Source organism: Protomyctophum parallelum, assembly GCF_964188405.1.
Source record: "Protomyctophum parallelum genome assembly, chromosome: 14".
Taxonomy (NCBI): Eukaryota; Metazoa; Chordata; class Actinopteri; order Myctophiformes; family Myctophidae; genus Protomyctophum; species Protomyctophum parallelum.
Window position 1 is genome coordinate 29,246,731 of NC_139709.1, and position 17,947 is coordinate 29,264,677.

The 17,947-nt window shown below is 44.9% G+C and overlaps 2 protein-coding genes across 4 annotated transcripts in view; both read left to right on the forward strand.

Moving 5' to 3' along the window:
* The window catches only part of camsap2b (calmodulin regulated spectrin-associated protein family, member 2b), an 82,263-nt gene extending 78,605 nt beyond the window's left edge, over positions 1-3,658 (forward strand). For all 3 annotated transcript variants that reach the window (XM_083781579.1, XM_083781580.1, XM_083781581.1), the window contains exon 25: positions 51-3,658. In XM_083781579.1, coding sequence (XP_083637705.1) covers positions 51-353 — 303 coding nt within the window. In that variant the 3' untranslated portion in view covers positions 354-3,658. The remainder of the gene's footprint in view (positions 1-50) is intronic.
* A 1,442-nt stretch (positions 3,659-5,100) lies between these two features.
* Positions 5,101-17,947, forward strand: part of wdr47a (WD repeat domain 47a) — a 39,699-nt gene continuing 26,852 nt past the window's right edge. The window contains exons 1-9 of the mRNA XM_083781582.1: positions 5,101-5,240; positions 7,052-7,221; positions 8,873-8,956; positions 9,707-9,791; positions 10,067-10,198; positions 11,063-11,239; positions 12,100-12,638; positions 13,578-13,719; positions 17,134-17,324. Of these exons, the coding sequence (XP_083637708.1) occupies positions 7,064-7,221; positions 8,873-8,956; positions 9,707-9,791; positions 10,067-10,198; positions 11,063-11,239; positions 12,100-12,638; positions 13,578-13,719; positions 17,134-17,324 (1,508 nt within the window). The 5' untranslated portion in view covers positions 5,101-5,240; positions 7,052-7,063. The remainder of the gene's footprint in view (positions 5,241-7,051; positions 7,222-8,872; positions 8,957-9,706; positions 9,792-10,066; positions 10,199-11,062; positions 11,240-12,099; positions 12,639-13,577; positions 13,720-17,133; positions 17,325-17,947) is intronic.

A 17,947-nucleotide genomic window follows, 5' to 3' on the forward strand; every position in this document is an offset into this window, starting at 1 on the left:
CCCACCTTGACCTTCCCGCCAACCTTTCCCCCCACACTCTTTACCGCTAGGAAATGGAGAAGTCGGAGGCCAACAACTTCCTGGTGTTGTTCCGCGACGCCGGCTGCCAGTTCCGCTCGGTGTACGCGTACTGCCCCGAGACGGAGGACATCGCCAAGCTGGCGGGCATCGGGCCCAAGAGCATCACGCCCAAGATGGTGGAGGGCCTCTACAAGTACAACTCGGACAGGAAGCAGTTCAGCATCATCCCGGCCAAAACCATGTCCGCCAGCGTGGACGCCATCACCATCGCCAGCCACCTGTGGCAGACCAAGAAGCCGGGGACCGCGCCCAAGAAGCCGCCGCCAAAGTAGTGTCACGTTCCAGAGGCTCCTGTCGGGTGACGGACGTGACCACCCCGCCCTCGTCCGGAACCGACACGGAGGAATTTGTGGATATTGATTTTTTTACTTTTTATTTTCTTTGTTTTTTTTCCTTCTTTTTATTAAAGGGACACCTGACCCTGCTGACAAAACGTACAACTGGAATGTAGAACATTAATGACAATGACAACTAAAGGGCCTTGGGGACATTGCTGCTATGCTACAGGACTGTGTGACAGTGAGACCAAGGGGCTATTTAAATGGAGCACGTGTGTACTGTGTACGTGTGTGAGGCTGTGTGTGTGTTTGTGCGTGCGTGCGTGCGTTTGTCAGCTCGCGTCCATCTTCTTGTGTGCCAAAACAAATGTCAAAATGATAAATGAATGAAAGCAGATACGGGCTAATGCCTTACCTAGATGGACCACTGAAGCACTGAATGTCACTCCTCGTAAGAGATTGGTTTTGCCATGTTGCTTGTGTGTGGCCTTATGCGTCGTTCCGTTTCATATCGAAGCGAAGTGCGCGTTTGAAAGCCTGTTGAGAAGTCTGCCTGCCGCGTGATGCAGGAGATAAATAAGGCTGTCCCTAACATTTCTGGGACAGCGGTAGCTGAGGGGCAGAGAGTGGTATGGTATAGGTCACTGGCTCTGCCCCGGCCCCTGAAGTGTGTGTCCATGTGTCTCCGAGCAAGACACTTTTAACCCTTAACTGCCCCCCCACACACTTCCCCTGCTACCTTGTGCTCCACATGACCATCTGTGAAGCCATCAGCTGGGTGAAGGAGAAGAAGAAGAAAAATAAGTGACGGGAGGAGTCAATTCGAGGCAGTCAATTTCTGAATGACAGCTTGATCGGCCAGGCATGTGCCTCCTAACCTTCCCCTTTGAGGCCACTTTTACACGCCAACGGTCTCCACAGAGAAAACGGCAAAGTCCCGTTGCGTTCTCACTTTTCAATCGGTGTTTACACGGAGACGCAACAGCTGTAGTGTGCATGCCACGTGGCTAGGTGTCGGTGACACACTGCCAGATAGACCAGGCAAGAAGAACCAGTTCTATTTCCTGTCACAAGGCTGTTTGTTTACATCATGGTGTACATCCACCAATGCAGCGGCTCGGCGACGTAAGCCACATTGATGTCACACGTTTTGCGGATTCATCGTGTTGTCCGTTTACATTGAGACGCCAGGCGGAGGGAAGCGTTTTCAAAGATTTCCACTGTGGAAGGAGCTTTCACGTTTCTAACCCCCGAAAACGCAGCTGTCGTCTAAACGGACCCTCGCAAACGATTATTTTGCCGTATTCTATGGAAACCGTTCTCGTGTAAAAGGGGCCCGAGTCACTGATTGGAGCGGTTGGTCTTTGTGTAATAATGTGTGTGAATAGTGAAGTGCCAAGAGAGCGAGGACAATGCCTCAGATATCAATCACCACTTCAGTAAGTGTTATACGACGATGATCATCATCACTCATCTACCTTCCTGGAGAGCACCTGCAACTGACTCTTTTTAATTTATTTTCATTTTGATATAATTGCTTTGGAGGTCTTAAAAAAAAGAAAGATGAAATGCTTGAAAGACATTTTATGGAAAGAAACATACTTTATTGTCTTTAAGTTAATTTAGTTTGTATATAATTGCTATTGCGTCAGCTTTTTTGTTTATTATGAATCTATTCTTCATACTGTACATTTATTGTAATAATGTGGGGGGCGTTTTTAATCGTACTTACAGATGCAAGACGTGCGATCACTCAACAAACAGTGTCATTGATGGGTCTGTAGAATAGGAGATCAACTCACACCCCGTGCCATCAGTCTGTGCAGTCAGTCTTAATAGTCACTGTTGACGTCACATTTGGTAATTACACGTTTATTAACACAGTGGTTCTCAATGTGGGCTAGCTCCGGGGACTCCCAGGTGTCCTGAAGTGGATTCCAGGTGGTCCCACCCCAATGGGTGTCCTTCCTGAAGTGGATTCCAGGTGGTCCCACCCCAATGGGTGTCCTTCCTGAAGAGGGTTCCAGGTGGTCCCACCCCAATGGGTGTCCTTCCTGAAGTGGATTCCAGGGGGTCCCACCCCAATGGGTGTCCTTCCTGAAGAGGGTTCCAGGGGGTCCCACCCCAATGGGTGTCCTTCCTGAAGAGGGTTCCAGGTGGTCCCGACTCCCAAGCTAAAAGGATTTGATAGTTAAAGAACCAAATAGACTCTTATGGGTCTGTAACGCCGAGAGACCCTCTCAGAGTTAAATGAACGCTGAGGAGTTTGTATAGATTGGGTTCCCATGCAGAGATAAAATGTTTTATCAAATGGGGGTCTGTGGCCTAATGCATATCATACTGGGGGTCTGTGAAAGTAAAAAGAAAAGGTTGTGAACCAGTGTATTAACATGTCACTTTACTATGGATATTGTCTTGAATGATAGATTCCAGTTACGCTTAAAGTAGCCCACAACAATTGTAAATACAAGGTCTAAACTAACCTATGATAGCACTTCATAGCCCCCCCACCCCCCCAACCAGTGGTGGAAAAAGTACTCACATTTAGTACAACGTATCAGTACCGCAATGCAGAAATACAAAGTCCGGGCGGTAATACAAATGTACTTGAGTAAAAGTACAAAAGTATTGGCATCAAAATATACTACAAAATGTCCTGTTTCACAGGTTATCATAAGTATGTCTAAAATTAAAAAAGCAACCTGCTGGTTGCTATTTTCTATTGGAGTAAAAAGTACAAGTTGCCTCTGAGATGAGTAAAAATATAGAACAATGGAAATACTCCAGTAAAGTTTGTACTTAAGCACATGAGTACATGTACTTAGTTATACTTTCCACCACTGCCACCAACCCATTATAGCTTTGAGCGAACGGCGTACATGAAGATATACGCAGCCATGTTTCCAGGGCTGTCATAATGAGTTTATACTTTTAATCCTTTTTTTATGATTGATTTTTTTTTAAACCCCGCAAATGAAATCATAGTTTTACTTTTCAGTGTTTTCACACTGTACAGATATATTTTGTCATATGAAAGTATTTTTCACATTTCATATATGGAGGGTTTTATGTCCGAGCAGCAAAAGGAGACGTCGTGTTGAGAGCAATTGTGTGTAGCCAGTATTAAACAGGACGGAGTTGTCCAATGCAGCATAGTCTATTATGAGAAGACTTATTTTATTTTGTATTCTGAATTTGTCTTTCAATTCACTAAAATGCTCAGTTGTTCATGTACTGTATTTATGTTATGTTTTTTTTATTGCTTTGATCTCTATTAAAATGCCAACTATCAACAGTAATGTGGCGTCGGTCATGAATCTCTTCTAGGTCATTGGTTCTCAAAGTGGGGTCCGGAGACCCCTATAGGGTACTTGAGGCAGGTCCAGGGGATCTCTGCTAAATGATAGGAACCAAATGGACCCTTATGGGTCTGTAACTTTGAGTTAAATTAACAGTGGTTTAACATTTGGGGAACCACTGTTCTAATGGTAATGAGGGGTACTTAAAAGCCTATCCTAAATATCCTGGAGACAAAAGTTAATAATGTATACATATTTTATTCTATTCTATTTGAATTGCAACCTTTACTGCTATTCCCAGGCTAAAGCACAGGCCATAACATCATTATGGCCATAACAACATTATTATCGTCATCATCACTGTGAATTCTGGCTTGGATGATGAATGTTAATGACAGCTATAACCTAGTCCTAGGCAATAGAACTGGTTTTTGGTACTACGGATATCTTTCATTTTTAAATAACAGTTCTGCATTCAACATTTTACTTGATTATACAATATAGGACCAAAAACATAAGAAACATAAGAAAGTAAATGTGACCCATTTCTGAATAATAAATATAATTATAATTACTGATTGATTCATGTGTAATAATTACAGCTTATTTAAACTACTAATATGGAGGTCAGCTTGTGAACCCCTTTTTCTTTCTTATATTATTTGACAATTTGACCAGTTAAAGGTATATTCAGTGATTTCACTTAATTCAAATATCACTTATTTTTTTGTTTTGTTGTGATAATCCTCCCTACTATAGAGTGTGCTGACCATATAAGGAGGTCCTCCCTGTCCCCAGTTAACCCCTGGGGGTCAAAAAACCTTAGGTTTCGTTTTTGACTCTCTATCCTGATTGGACGAAAGGCTGGGTCCCACAGCCAAAAACGAAACCTAAGGTTTTTTGAGTGAAATCACTGAATATACCTTTAAGCCATTAAATTGCCACAGCTGTGAACTGGGGACCCCACCCTCCCTGGCGGTCCGGCTCCCGGCCCACAGATTGACAACCACTTTCCAGAGTGATGTAGGCAGTCATTTTAACTATAGCTCTTGTCACACTTATCGTAAATCACTATTATTTGACATAATCGCAATTATTTTTGCATAATTGTTTCCAGGGTTAGGGTATATTAAATGTCAATAATGTCTTTGTGTAGGCCTATTTAAGTTATTTAGCATAATGTGCCCTATATCCTATGTGCAATTATCAATTACGAAGCCTAAAAGGCAAAGCGAAATGACACACAATTATTTGAGTGTCAAATTCTGACAATTAGTCGTTAAATTCAAATTTAATATCGTGACTCACAGTTTTGACAGTCAGCCGGGGACTGGTGCTGGGAGGGTATAGCACAGTGCAGTAGACTGTGGGAGGCAGAACAAGGAGGAGACAGCACAGCACACACACACACACACACACACACACACAGAGACTGGGGGAGCACAGTCACACACAGCCAGGCTGTCTACATTCTACAAACCAAGGGAGGAATACATTGCAAAGTGACAGTGTGTGTTCCTTACACACAACCACAACCACCACTCCTGGACCTCATCCGCAGCCCATGTGTTTTTAAGATCAGGTGAGTGTTCAGTTCATCACATCATCAGAAGTGTTGTGTTGTTGTAAAAATAAATGTGGCGCACGGACGGTGCGTGGGAAAGCAGCTAGAGCACCCCGCCCGTCCGTCCGTCCACCAAACACTATAGCGGATCTGGACTGGAGAGAGAGAGAGAGAGAGAGAGAGATGGGTGATATATTCTCTTTCTCGGCCTGTCACTGTCTGCTCTTCTGCATAAACAAACAATCTGTCAAATTGGCTGGCTCGGCGTGATCTCTGCCTAATAGCCGCCCGCTCTGCGTTGGGTTAATCCAGACGCTATATCTAGCCTCATCTGTATCATATGGCAAAGCTAACAAGTAGCTACATTACAACAGTACTATAAGCTCCTTATGCTTGTGTACACTCACACAGACCACAGCAGTTACAGTGCCATCGCTAGCTATAGCTTCAGTAGCAGCAAAGGCTGCGGTGTTTCTGTCTAATGGGAGGGTGTGTGTGTGATCAAGGTTATAGTATTGATGAGTTGACCGGTTTAAGAAGGTGTCGTTAACTTGTTATTGAACTCCCCCATCACCATACTGCTAGATCAGCAGCAACAGCAGCAGGATGATGGCTGCTCTTTCGTATCATGATTCATGAGGGTGGCTGTTTTCTGTCAACAAACCATAGCAACCACAGTTGTTGTAACGTTTAGTGCACAGAGAGTGAATGTATATTACTCTGTTACAATGTGATACACACTATAGTTAGTTACAGTTATTAACTATAGTTGTAAACCCTCTCTCCCTCCCTGGCCATGGGAGGCTTGGGAGCTGCAGCAAATGTGTGGCATCAGTTGGTTTGACAGCTTGGCTGTGTCATCATCCCTGCCTGCATGATTAAAACACATGATATTGTATAATCACTGTTGTTTAGCATGTGATTGGATTATCTCCAAAATTGAAGTGCTGCTGACCCCTGCACTGTGCTCTGGTGATGATCGAGGCACATTCCTGTGTGTGTGTGTGTGTGTGTGTGTCTGACTTGGTTGTTGATTTATTTACAGTACTGTACAGTGAAAGCACACACAATAAATTACCTCTGGTTCATTCATGAGTGAAAGTGCTTGTCTGGCGTGTGCGCCGTCTGTGGATTACAACAGATTAACTGAAAGTTAAGGCTGGTATATTAATTGCCTTTCCTTTGAAGAGACAATTTAAAGATTAAAGATGAAAGAAATCAACTTAAAATGAAGGAATTGTAATTGTATGTTATCACTTGGTAAATGGTAAATATATATAGCGCTTTTATCCAAAGCGCTTTAGGTATAGATTGTGCATTACATTCACCCATTCTCACACACATTCATACACTGATTGCGGAGGAAACCATGCAAGGCACCAACCTGCACATCGGGAGCCATTAGGGGTTCAGAGTCTTGCTCAAGGACACTTTGACGCTAATTCTGGGGGAGCCCGGGATCGAACTGGGAACCACAGCAGGCCCCTCTACCCCTAGTACTCTATCCCTGAGCTACTGCGGGCCAATATTATTGTTGTTATTAGGCCTACTATTATGGGCATTTGCTACATGGATCTATGTGTATGGAACCTGCTCAACATATAAGCATATACACCTGAAATGTATAGTATGTACAACACAAAGTGCCACTGTGTTATTTCCACCACAGCAGCCTGCAGGAAGTTGACTAAACTTCTTGTGACTCCGTCTGTGTGTGTGTGGGGTTATAATTCCACCAGCGTTGGACTTGTCCTTCATGCTGTTCCCCCGACGATGGGCTGTTTGTTTCACTTTGTTTTGTGTTTGCCCCTCCCTCCTCCCTCTGGTAGCCCGTCGTCGCCATGACAGCGGAAGAGACCATCAACGTGAAGGAGGTGGAGATCATCAAGGTGGTGCTGGACTTCCTGAACTCCAGGAAGTTGCACATCAGCATGCTGGCGCTGGAGAAGGAGAGCGGCGTCATCAACGGACTCTACTCCGACGACATGCTCTTCCTCAGGTCGCTATAGTATAGGGCTGAGCCTGTCACCGTCACAACATTTAAGTTGATTGATTGATTCATGCATTTATCCATCCATCCGCTTATCCGGAATCGGGTCGCGGGGGTAACGGTTCCAAAAGAGATTTCCAGTCTTCCCCTTTCCAGAGCAACATTAACAACTTCCTCCTGGGGGATCCCGAGGCATTCCCAGGCCAGTGTGGAGATATCCCCTCCATCTGTTTGATTGATTGATTGATTGATTGATTGATTGAGTGTTTATTTAGTTTTTATTTGAAAAGGATTAGCTGGTTAGCTGATTAGCTGGTGCCATGGCAATCAGCGGCAATTATAGTTATAGGAATCGTGAAAGAAGGACTCGTTAAGGAACCGGACTCGTTGAAATCCTAAAGAATCCCAACCCTAATTAGCATGCTATTTGCTCAACATGAAACCAATACAATAACAGCAGCAGCCAAGCCGCCGCAACATACACAGTCAAATCCGGAATGTTGATTTCATTCTGTTAGCGTAAAACGTGGATCCTTTCAGAGTGAAATAAACACTGCAGATTTCTCCGTGTACACCATCTAGATTACAAAGCTGTTGTTTTCTGATCTTCAGTCTCACTATACGATACGGGCAGCAGCCTCGGGCAGCAGCATCCTGTGTGTTTGACATATTCCGGGACATTCGACAGATTTGCTGATAGTGTTACACAGACAGAACCGCCTGCACATTAGATCTGAGTGCTCCGCTGAATGTCAGCCAGAAGCGTGTCTTTCTGGACAGACCTGTGGAATTCCTCTGGAATGAGAAGGAAAGCATTTATACAAACCGTTGCGGCTTCTGTTTCGTGTCTGTTATCTGTCCACAGTGCGGCATGGTCTTTTTCTGCAGGGCTTAAACACTTAAATAACAGTGATTTTCAACCTATGGTTTTTATTTCAAGTTTGATATGCATGAGGCCACGAACCGCCATTTGATTAAAAAGGGGCGCCCTCCTATATAGAGGTTTAATGTTTGTCTTTAGGTCAATGTTTGTTTTAAAAACGCCATTGACAATGACGAGAAATTAATGTTTGTTTAGTTTGTTTTAACATTGTTTATTTTACATCATTACATCACCTAATCATGGATTGGATGACCATTGAATAAAGTAACATTTATAGCTGCTCCAAGGTATACCGAATTACCTCCTCGATGTTGAAATGTAAGATGATAAGAGCGCCCCTCACTTCACACGGGTGTGATTTTATCCACAATACGTACATTGCTCAGCCAATCAAATCATCGCTGTGGAATGCTCAACCAATCAAATCATCGCTATGGAATGCTCAACCAATCAAATCATCGCTATGGAATGCTCAACCAATCAAATCATCGCTAGGGTACACACACACACACAAAGCTGGGCATAAGAAGGGCTAGCCCAAAAAATATGGGACACCAATCGACACTTTAAAAAATCTGCAGTTGTGGATTTAAGTAAGGGTCCATTTGTACACAGACCCGTAAGGGTCCAATGGACCTCTGGTGGGTCCATTCGGTGTTATTTGCTTTGGCTTCACTGCAGTTGCAAGAATTTAGGTCCGTCTGGACAATTTGTAGAGGAAGAATGCAGGGATTCCAATGAGTTCCAATGACGTCATGTACTGTACTGTGTTTTCAGACAACTGGTGCTGGATGGCCAGTGGGACGAGGTCTTGCAGTTCATTCAGCCACTAGAGTGCATGGACAAGTTTGACGGAAAACGGTGAGTGAATCACTCGAATTGCATGCATCATTTTATCTGCACATTAACCACCTGCTGTCCCTACATTGGGCAATTTCCTTTTCTTTCTTTCTTGTAAAACAAAATAGCAAAAAAAAGGCCCATCTTCTAGATCAACATTTGTTTGCTATTCAATTTACGACCAACTACGGCTTAAGACATTTAAGTTGTTAAGACTTGATGAGGTGGACACAGATATAACTTATATGCTGTAGTATACAGTACATAATCAAGGCAACAACACAAATGCTACCAGCGTTCTAATACAATCTAATAAATAGACCATAATAATTGTCCACTCTGTCTAGTCCAGTGCTGGTATGTGCATATTAACTGTATCTGTGTCCTTGGCGTGGTGTTCAGGTTCATATTAACTGTATCTGTGTCCTTGGCGTGGTGTTCAGGTTCATATTAACTGTATCTGTGTCCTTGGCGTGGTGTTCAGGTTCATATTAACTGTATCTGTGTCCTTGGCGTGGTGTTCAGGTTCATATTAACTGTATCTGTGTCCTTGGCGTGGTGTTCAGGTTCATATTAACTGTATCTGTGTCCTTGGCGTGGTGTTCAGGTTCATATTAACTGTATCTGTGTCCTTGGCGTGGTGTTCAGGTTCATATTAACTGTATCTGTGTCCTTGGCGTGGTGTTCAGGTTCATATTAACTGTATCTGTGTCCTTGGCGTGGTGTTCAGGTTCATATTAACTGTATCTGTGTCCTTGCCGTGGTATTCAGGTTCCGATACATTGTCCTAAAGCAGAAGTTTCTGGAAGCTCTGTTCGTGAACAACGCCATGTCGGCAGAGGACGAGCCTCAGCATGTGAGTCCACATCTCTCCTTCATGACACGCCTATCTTTCTCTCTCTCTCACACACACACACACACACACACACAGCTGGTTACGGCTATATGCTAATGAGATCAGATGAGATATACTTTATTAATCCCCGAGGGGAAATTGAAGCGTTACAACAGCATAATGTGACACTACATAAAAAACAAAAAATACTGGACAGACAGAAGAACACAAAACAGACACAAATGGACATAACCACACAAGACCAAGACCTAATGCATTGTGGTGTGTTGTTTCAGTTGGAGTTCACCATGCAGGAGGCGGTGAAGTGTCTCCATGCCGTGGAGGAGTTCTGCTCCACTAAAGACGACTACAGCCAACTGTGTCTGCTGCTCACCCTGCCCCGCCTCACCAACCACGCCGAGTTTAAGGCGAGCGCTGCAGTACATCCACCACCTGCACACACACACACACACTACTTATTTGCTCCCAGTGTTTATTGCATGTATTGAATTAACGTTTCACAAGATCCAGACGTGAGCAAAATGTTGATCCAGTAGTTGGGAGCAAATTATCAGACAGAAAAGACCTTATTATTTTCCGTTTGTCCTGATACTAGAGTGGATGTACTTTATCTATCTGGAACATTTCCATTAATTTACCCACCACACCCTTGTTTTGATTCCCAAACATTCTCCGTCTTTCCTGACTATCTTTACCGTCTATCCAGATTTAAAAAATCAAACTTGTGTGAGCCCAGCCGCCCACTATATAGTGGCAGTGCAGATTCTCTGCCGTTACGAGACATGAATGCCGTGTGTATTTATATTGGCCACATGACGTCTCACGTCATCAATGTTTGTTTAACTGCTGCCTAAACCCATTTTGGACTGAGGCCAATTCTAAAAACACCTTCTAAATTCTGACCTAAGTTTTCTGAAAAACTTCAAATATTTATATAGCGGCATCAATTATTTTTTTACAGTACATACTGTACAGAACCCCAAAAGGGGTTCCCGTCCAGAAGGGTTACAACACAAAAAGGGGTTCCCGCCCAGAATGGGCTAAACAAACACTAAAAGTCCATAGACTTGGCTGCCATTACATTTTTGTCGAAAGTGCTCTAAACAAAGCTAGCCAGCCCACTGACTGGCATATGGCATTGGAGGAGCTAGCCCTCAAAAACAGAAATTCCCTAAAAGAAATAATCTTTCATTCAAAGAAACACCCTTTTTGCTCACAAATCGTGCAACCATGTGGAATTGTGAGTGATTCTTTGTGTGTGTCCGCTACAGGACTGGAACCCGAGCACGGCCAGGGTGCAGTGTTTCGAGGAGGCGTGCACCATGGTGGCAGAGTTCATCCCGGCCGACAGGAAGCTGAGCGAGGCCGGGTTCAAGGCCGGCGGGAACCGCCTCTTCCAGCTGCTGCTGAAGGGAGTGCTGTACGAGTGCTGCGTGGAGTTCTGCCAGGTTGGACCACTTTAGAGCTCATTACAGGAAACCAGCCGCAAAAAATATCTGCCTCCTGCACTATAGTGTTGATTTTGTCGACTATAGAACCATGCAGAAAATTTCTAGTGGACTACCTGTTATCATGGTCAGTATCATGGTCAGTGTCATGACAGTATCATGGTCAGTATCCTGTCAGTATCATGGTCAGTATCATGGTCAGTGTCATGACAGTATCATGGTCAGTATCCTGTCAGTATCATGGTCAGTACTACTCAGTATCATGGTCAGTATCATGGTCAGTGTTATGACAGTATCATGGTCAGTACTACTCAGTATCATGGTCAGTATCATGGTCAGTATCCTGTCAGTATCATGGTCAGTACTACTCAGTATCATGGTCAGTATCCTGTCAGTATTGTGTCAGTATCATGGTCAGTATCATGGTCAGTATCCTGTCAGTATCATGTCAGTATCATGGTCAGTACTACTCAGTATCATGGTCAGTATCCTGTCAGTATTGTGTCAGTATCATGGTCAGTATCATGGTCTGTATCCTGTCAGTATCATGTCAGTATCATGTCAGTATCATGGTCAGTATCATGGTCAGAATCATGTCAGTATCATGTCAGTATCATGGTCAGTATCATGTCAGTATCCTGTCAGTATCATGTCAGCATTGCCAGCATGTAAATCTTTGGGGGTGATACCAGATTGAGTGATACCAGATTGCAACAGATAATCAATCTAATCGATTCAATCCATCATAACAAACAATTGATTTGAATAATCAAAATGTTATCGATAGAATAACATATCTCTAAGAAAACAGTTGCAGTAGCCCTAAACGAGTGACATCTCATTGCATGATGCGTCGACAGAGCAAGGCGACGGGGGAGGAGATCACGGAGAGCGAGGTGCTGGTGGGCGTGGACATGCTGTGCGGGAACGGCTGTGACGACCTGGACCTGTCGCTGCTCTCCTGGATGCAGAACCTCAACCACGGCGTCTTCCAGTGCGCCTTCGAGCAGAAGCAGCTCAACATCCACGTGGACCGCCTCGTCAAGCCCGCCCGGGCGGGCTACGGCGACCTCCTCACGCCCCTCATCAGCAAGCTGTCCCCCTACCCGCCGTCGCCGCTGCGGCGGCCGCAGTCCGCCGACACCTACATGTCGCGCTCCCTCAACCCGGCGCTGGACGGCCTGTCCTACGGGCTGACGTCGTCGGGCCAGGACAAGAGGGGTGCCGGAGGCGGCGGCGGCGGGGGGGACGCGGCCGTGCACGGCAAAGGGGTCTCGCCCATGTCGCACTCCTTCGCCAACTTCCAGTACCCCGGAGCCGGCGGGGGCCCGGGCCTGAGCAGGAGTCTGATGATGGAGAGCTCCGACTGCCACAGCATCTTCGAGGAGTCGCCCGAGACGTAAGGGGGATATGAATGATGAGGGTTCAACGCGACGGACAGCATTCCTGACAGGGTTTACTGTATAGCTCAGAGGTGTACTTTTCAGAAAGAACTATGACATGCGGTGATTACATGCGTACACATTTAAACCAAGCAGTACCACCAAGATATCCTGAGGCTACAAGTAGATGCAGATCATTCCATGTGGAACAACTTAGGTTACCATAGGCATAGAATATACTTGTGACGGGTGTGGCTAATGTTAAAAGGCTCAGACGCCTCTGAACTTTCATGGATTTCATGAATGAATATTAACCAGCACAAAGGTGCACTTCTATAATAGCATTGATCTAAAATCTGACTAATCTGTAAAAAAAAAAACTAAAACATGCATACATGAACTGAGTTTTAAGTAAAATGCGAATGGTAGGGAGTGGCAAATGACGCCACTTGGCTTAGCTCACAAACAGAACTACAAAGGAGGTCCTGTTTGGCTAAATGGCCTTTCTGTGTGGAGTTTACATGTTCTCCCCGTGTCCAACAAACATGCAGTAATCCTGGTCTCTAAACTACCTCCCCCTGGCCAACCGGGGCGCCTGATGGAAGGGAAAGGAACTGGTTGGAATAACGTGTTCCTTCCACACGCTACGTCCAACCAGGGAAACTCCCCTCTGTAAGGAGCAACTTGGACACTCAGGCATGAAGGAAGCATGAGTTCAAGTCCGTTGCTCTCCCCTTGTCCCCCATATACGTATGGGGACTAGGTTGGTGGAGGGTGTGTAGAGCCCAGGATCACATTAGATGATTGACACAGGGGTGAAAAATGGGTTACAAAATCGTGGGATAAAAATAATTTAAAAAAGGAGGTCCTGTATGTATGTAACACGACAGTGTGTGTGTCATCTGGACCAGCTGAACCCTAATCTGTCGCTGTGGGTGGTTTACGTTGTGCTTCAGCTCCAGAACGGACACACCCGTGGACAAAATGCTGGGGTCAGGAGCCGGGGGAACCCCCAACTCAGGCGGGACCCCCAACGCACGGCCCGCCTCCGCCCCCGGAGAGGACGCTCCGTCACCTGGCTCCGCTGAGAGGAACGAGGTAACAAATCAAACATGACCTCACCACCGGTTGCTATCTTAACCCATTTAGTCCTGACCTCGAAATTGAAAAAAGCTCTTCTAAATCCTAAGACCTACAAGCTCGTAGCGCGCCGCTCATAGCGCGCCACTCGAGATCTGCTATTTTTCAAAAGCTAAATTATAACATAATGTTTAAAACACCAAAAGGGGTTCCCGCCCAAAATGGGTTAAAAGCTGCAATCCAGGACTGAATGAATGAATAAAACGATATTTTAACCAATCTGTACGGGGGAGTATGTTAATACTAAAGTCAAATAAAAAAAGAGTCCGCACACCATTTTCTGCTCCCAGATATATCTTTACTGTAAATGGCCCAAGTAAAGTAAATATATGTCTGGGAGCTGAAGATGGTGTGCGCGGAATCTTTTTATTCTTGAATCACTGTCTTTGATCCGGCACCCACCCAGCCTATTACTATTAGGCTATGGATGTGCGTGTCTTTGGCTGTTTTTCAGCCATAACTAACACAGCATAACTAGTACATCTGTATGGTAGAGTATGTGAATACAGCATAATGAATACATCTGCCGTTGTTTGAGCCAGGCGTTCTCCCTACTCCCTACTCTCTAGAAAAACGTTAGACTCTGGTGTCAGTTGGGACAGCATACTGGTTGACAAGTAGCCCCGCATGAGCTCATTGTCCCAATATTTGACCCTGGCAGAAGGGCAAATGGATGTTTTGGTTTCCCCCAACGCGGGTTTGAAGCCCATGATCACAGTTGCAATTACCGGTATACTTCTCTCGCCATCAGGGGAGGACAGACTGCAGCTTTAATTAACGTAACAATTTTATGTGAAACATTTCTCGGGGCTTTGAAGTCCTGATGTCACTCGTTCATCCCCTGGGTGCCAGCAGTAATTCCTCCATGGAGAATAACATTGGGTCATCTTAGAATGGTCTCATATATAAGAATTCATTGTGTGTACGAATGAGAATACATTTGGCAGCGGTTAACGTTAGGGTTTTCTAACGTTAGGGTTTTTCGTTTAGGAGTCAAACCGTGTTCATCTGTTTATTTTTGGAACACACATTCTTATATGACGCAATATTAAACACGTCTGTGGGAATTCAGAACGGGGGGGGGGGACGACACATGACCCAGGTTGCATAAATTACGTCAGACTCCATTGTCACTGAAAACGTGTTATCTTTGTTGTCAACATTGTGGATTGGCAGATTTTTTTTTGGACTGGACTTTTGCCCTCCATTCTAAGTATAGAGCAGTCCTGGCAGATGACTGTATATCTCTGTTGGATGTCTCTGATGACACTGAGTCATCATGCTGTAACACCTCTCTGTCACACGCACAATCTGAGCCTACTGTAGTTCCCCACAGCACTGCTCAGTCTATAGGGTCACAATCTGAGCCTAGTTCCCCGCAGCACTGCTCAGTCTATAGGGTTGTGACCCAATTTTAGGTCATGGAACAATTTGAAATGGCAAAATAGTGAGAATAGCAGATCTATAAGCTCGCAACGTGTTGCATCGCGACGCGTTGTGGGCTTTGTAGATTGGCTATTTTTACAACTTAACCCATTAAAACCGGGAAAGTATCGGTGTCATTTTTGCATGGCTATTCAAACATAGCAGATATGCAACCTCACTGTACATCTGAGTTTTGAGGGGCGCCAGCCCCTCCTATGCACAGGTTTAATGTTTGTCTTCAGTTCAATGTTTGTTTTGTAAACGCTTTGACAATGAAGGGAAATCTTACGTCATAAATGTGTCAATAAATGTCATATTGTCTCTTTATTGTTAATGGCGTTTAATGTTTGTGTTGGAACCGTTTGTTTTATATCACCATTACATCACCTAATCAACATGAGTTAGACTTTAATTATTAGCGCCCCTCAATTCACACGGGTGTGATTTTTATTTTCTCTCTCTCTCTTGAAAGTGTGAGAACTATTGATTCAGAAGGCATTTTTAGGTCTTAATACTATAGGTTAATAGAGCTTAAGTTATTAATTCATAATACATTTTTGTAGATTTGGGTCCTGGGTACAGACACCATACAGTATAGTATGTTTCTCTTGAGGTGAAAGGTTTTTAGAACCCGGTGCCCTGGTAGAACCCAACCTGTCATTCTGATTAGTGGTTTAAGCCGCTTGTCTGTGATGAACACTGAAGATATAGCAGCCTTTAAAAGAGCTCTTTGTCTCGGCGTGACATCTTCATATCTCTGTCTGCCTGCAAACCTCCACTCCTATACACCATGGCATCGTGCTTTACTGCCATCCTACTGCTATTCTAGGCAGTGGCTGTGTTTGTGCAGTCAGTCGCTGTGTGTGTGTGTGTGTGTGTGTGTGTGTGTGTGTGTGTGTGTGTGTGTTTGAGAGAATGTACTGCTTTTGCCCCACCCCATCCCATTGCCATGGCGACAGATAAAGCAGCCGGCAGACGGAGACACTGGTGGGCCTCTGGGATTACACCTCCTTCACACTCCTGTTCGCTTTTACTTCTCCCTCTCTACCACGCACGCACGCACGCACGCATGCACATCAGATAGCAGGTCCAGGAAGCAGGAGGGAACTGATCTGTCATCGGCCTCTCATTCTTCTAATACCTGAACTGACAGCAACACACCGCACTACAAGGCTGCCTTTGAATACTACCTGGATCTCATTCAAGCATTAGTGAATTTGGGCTTTGTGCGTGCGTGCACGTGTGTGTGTGTGTGTGTGTGTGTGTGTGTGTGTGTGTGTGTGTGTGTGTACTGTCTTTATATTGTAAGTTATATCAGTCAGTAACCTCGGAGACCACAGTTATATCAGTCACTCACTCCCCACTGCAGTCAGAACTGCAGCAGACTCACTCCCAATCTAACGGCATAATGGCATATACTCTTCAGACTCCATCTTAGCCCGTAGAACTAGCCCTAGGCTCGACAACCTTGCAGGCTTATACCAATTCTTTATGGGTCATGACTCGAGTAAAAATCCCATTCCCTTTTCCTACATAAAAAGAATAATCAAGCAAACAAACGAAATCCCATGAATAAAAATAACTATAATTAAGAAGTTGTGAAAGTAGCCAATCGGCAAGCTTGTAGATCTGCTATTTTCACTATAGTTTGAGTCCCGGGGCAAATGTGTAATCTCTCTTTTGGGTCTCGAGCTGAAAAGTTTGAGAAGTGGCGCACAGAGAAGGGCATAGACACCCTCGTTCTCAGCCCATACCGACAACAAGCCACTCTGACCTACTTACTTTCTTTCTTATATAACTTACTTAGTTATGTAACTTTATGCTGATTTCAGGAATGCCCAAGCCAAGAGCTATTAAAGGCATTGGCAAAATTCTGTTCAGTATCGTTAAATGTGAATGCAAATAAAGACGTTAAATTAAGTGTGTGTGTGTGTGTGCTCCGTGCAGCTGCGCGACTCCACAGAGAAGTTTGAGGAGTACTACCGGCAGAGGCTGCGGGTGCAGCAGCATCTGGAGCAGAAGCAGCAGCAGAGACAGATGTATCAACAGATGCTGCTGGAGGGAGGCGTCCAACAGGAGGACCAGCCCCCACAGAACAGCGACATGCGCGACAGCCTCACACAGAAGTTCCTCAACAGGTAAGATAGCACACACACACACACACACACACACACACACATTTTAGCAATTTCTTTATATCCAGAGAAAAGTAAATATATATAGGACACAAATAGCCCCACATGGGCACAAGCAGCAGTGTCTCCGCATGCGGCTGACAGTCCATAGCAGAGTCAGCACAACACTCAACACTCTCCCAGACTGGACTGGACTACCCACGCACGTCGCACGCATGCACACACACACACACACACACACACACACACACACACACACACTACACACGCATGTATGTAAGCAGCCACGCAGGTATGTAAGCAGCCACGCATGCACACAGTCAAGTGGCTAATCACAGACCTACCATACCGTACTTCATCGTACAGCGAATAGCGAAAATAGCCGATCTACAAGCTCACAACATAATTTAATTTATGATATATTATTAAGGTTATTTTTGCGGTCAGTTTGTATTGGGGGTGGGGGCGGAGCGGGGGTCGTGAGACATGGCCAAAGCATTTCTGCGGGTCCCCATTCAAAAACGTTGAGAACCCCTGCCCTAGGGTGCCACAGCACCCGCTTTGAGGAACCTTGTTATAGAGCCTTTATCCAAACCGCTTTAACATTCACAGCACTGAAGCTTAGC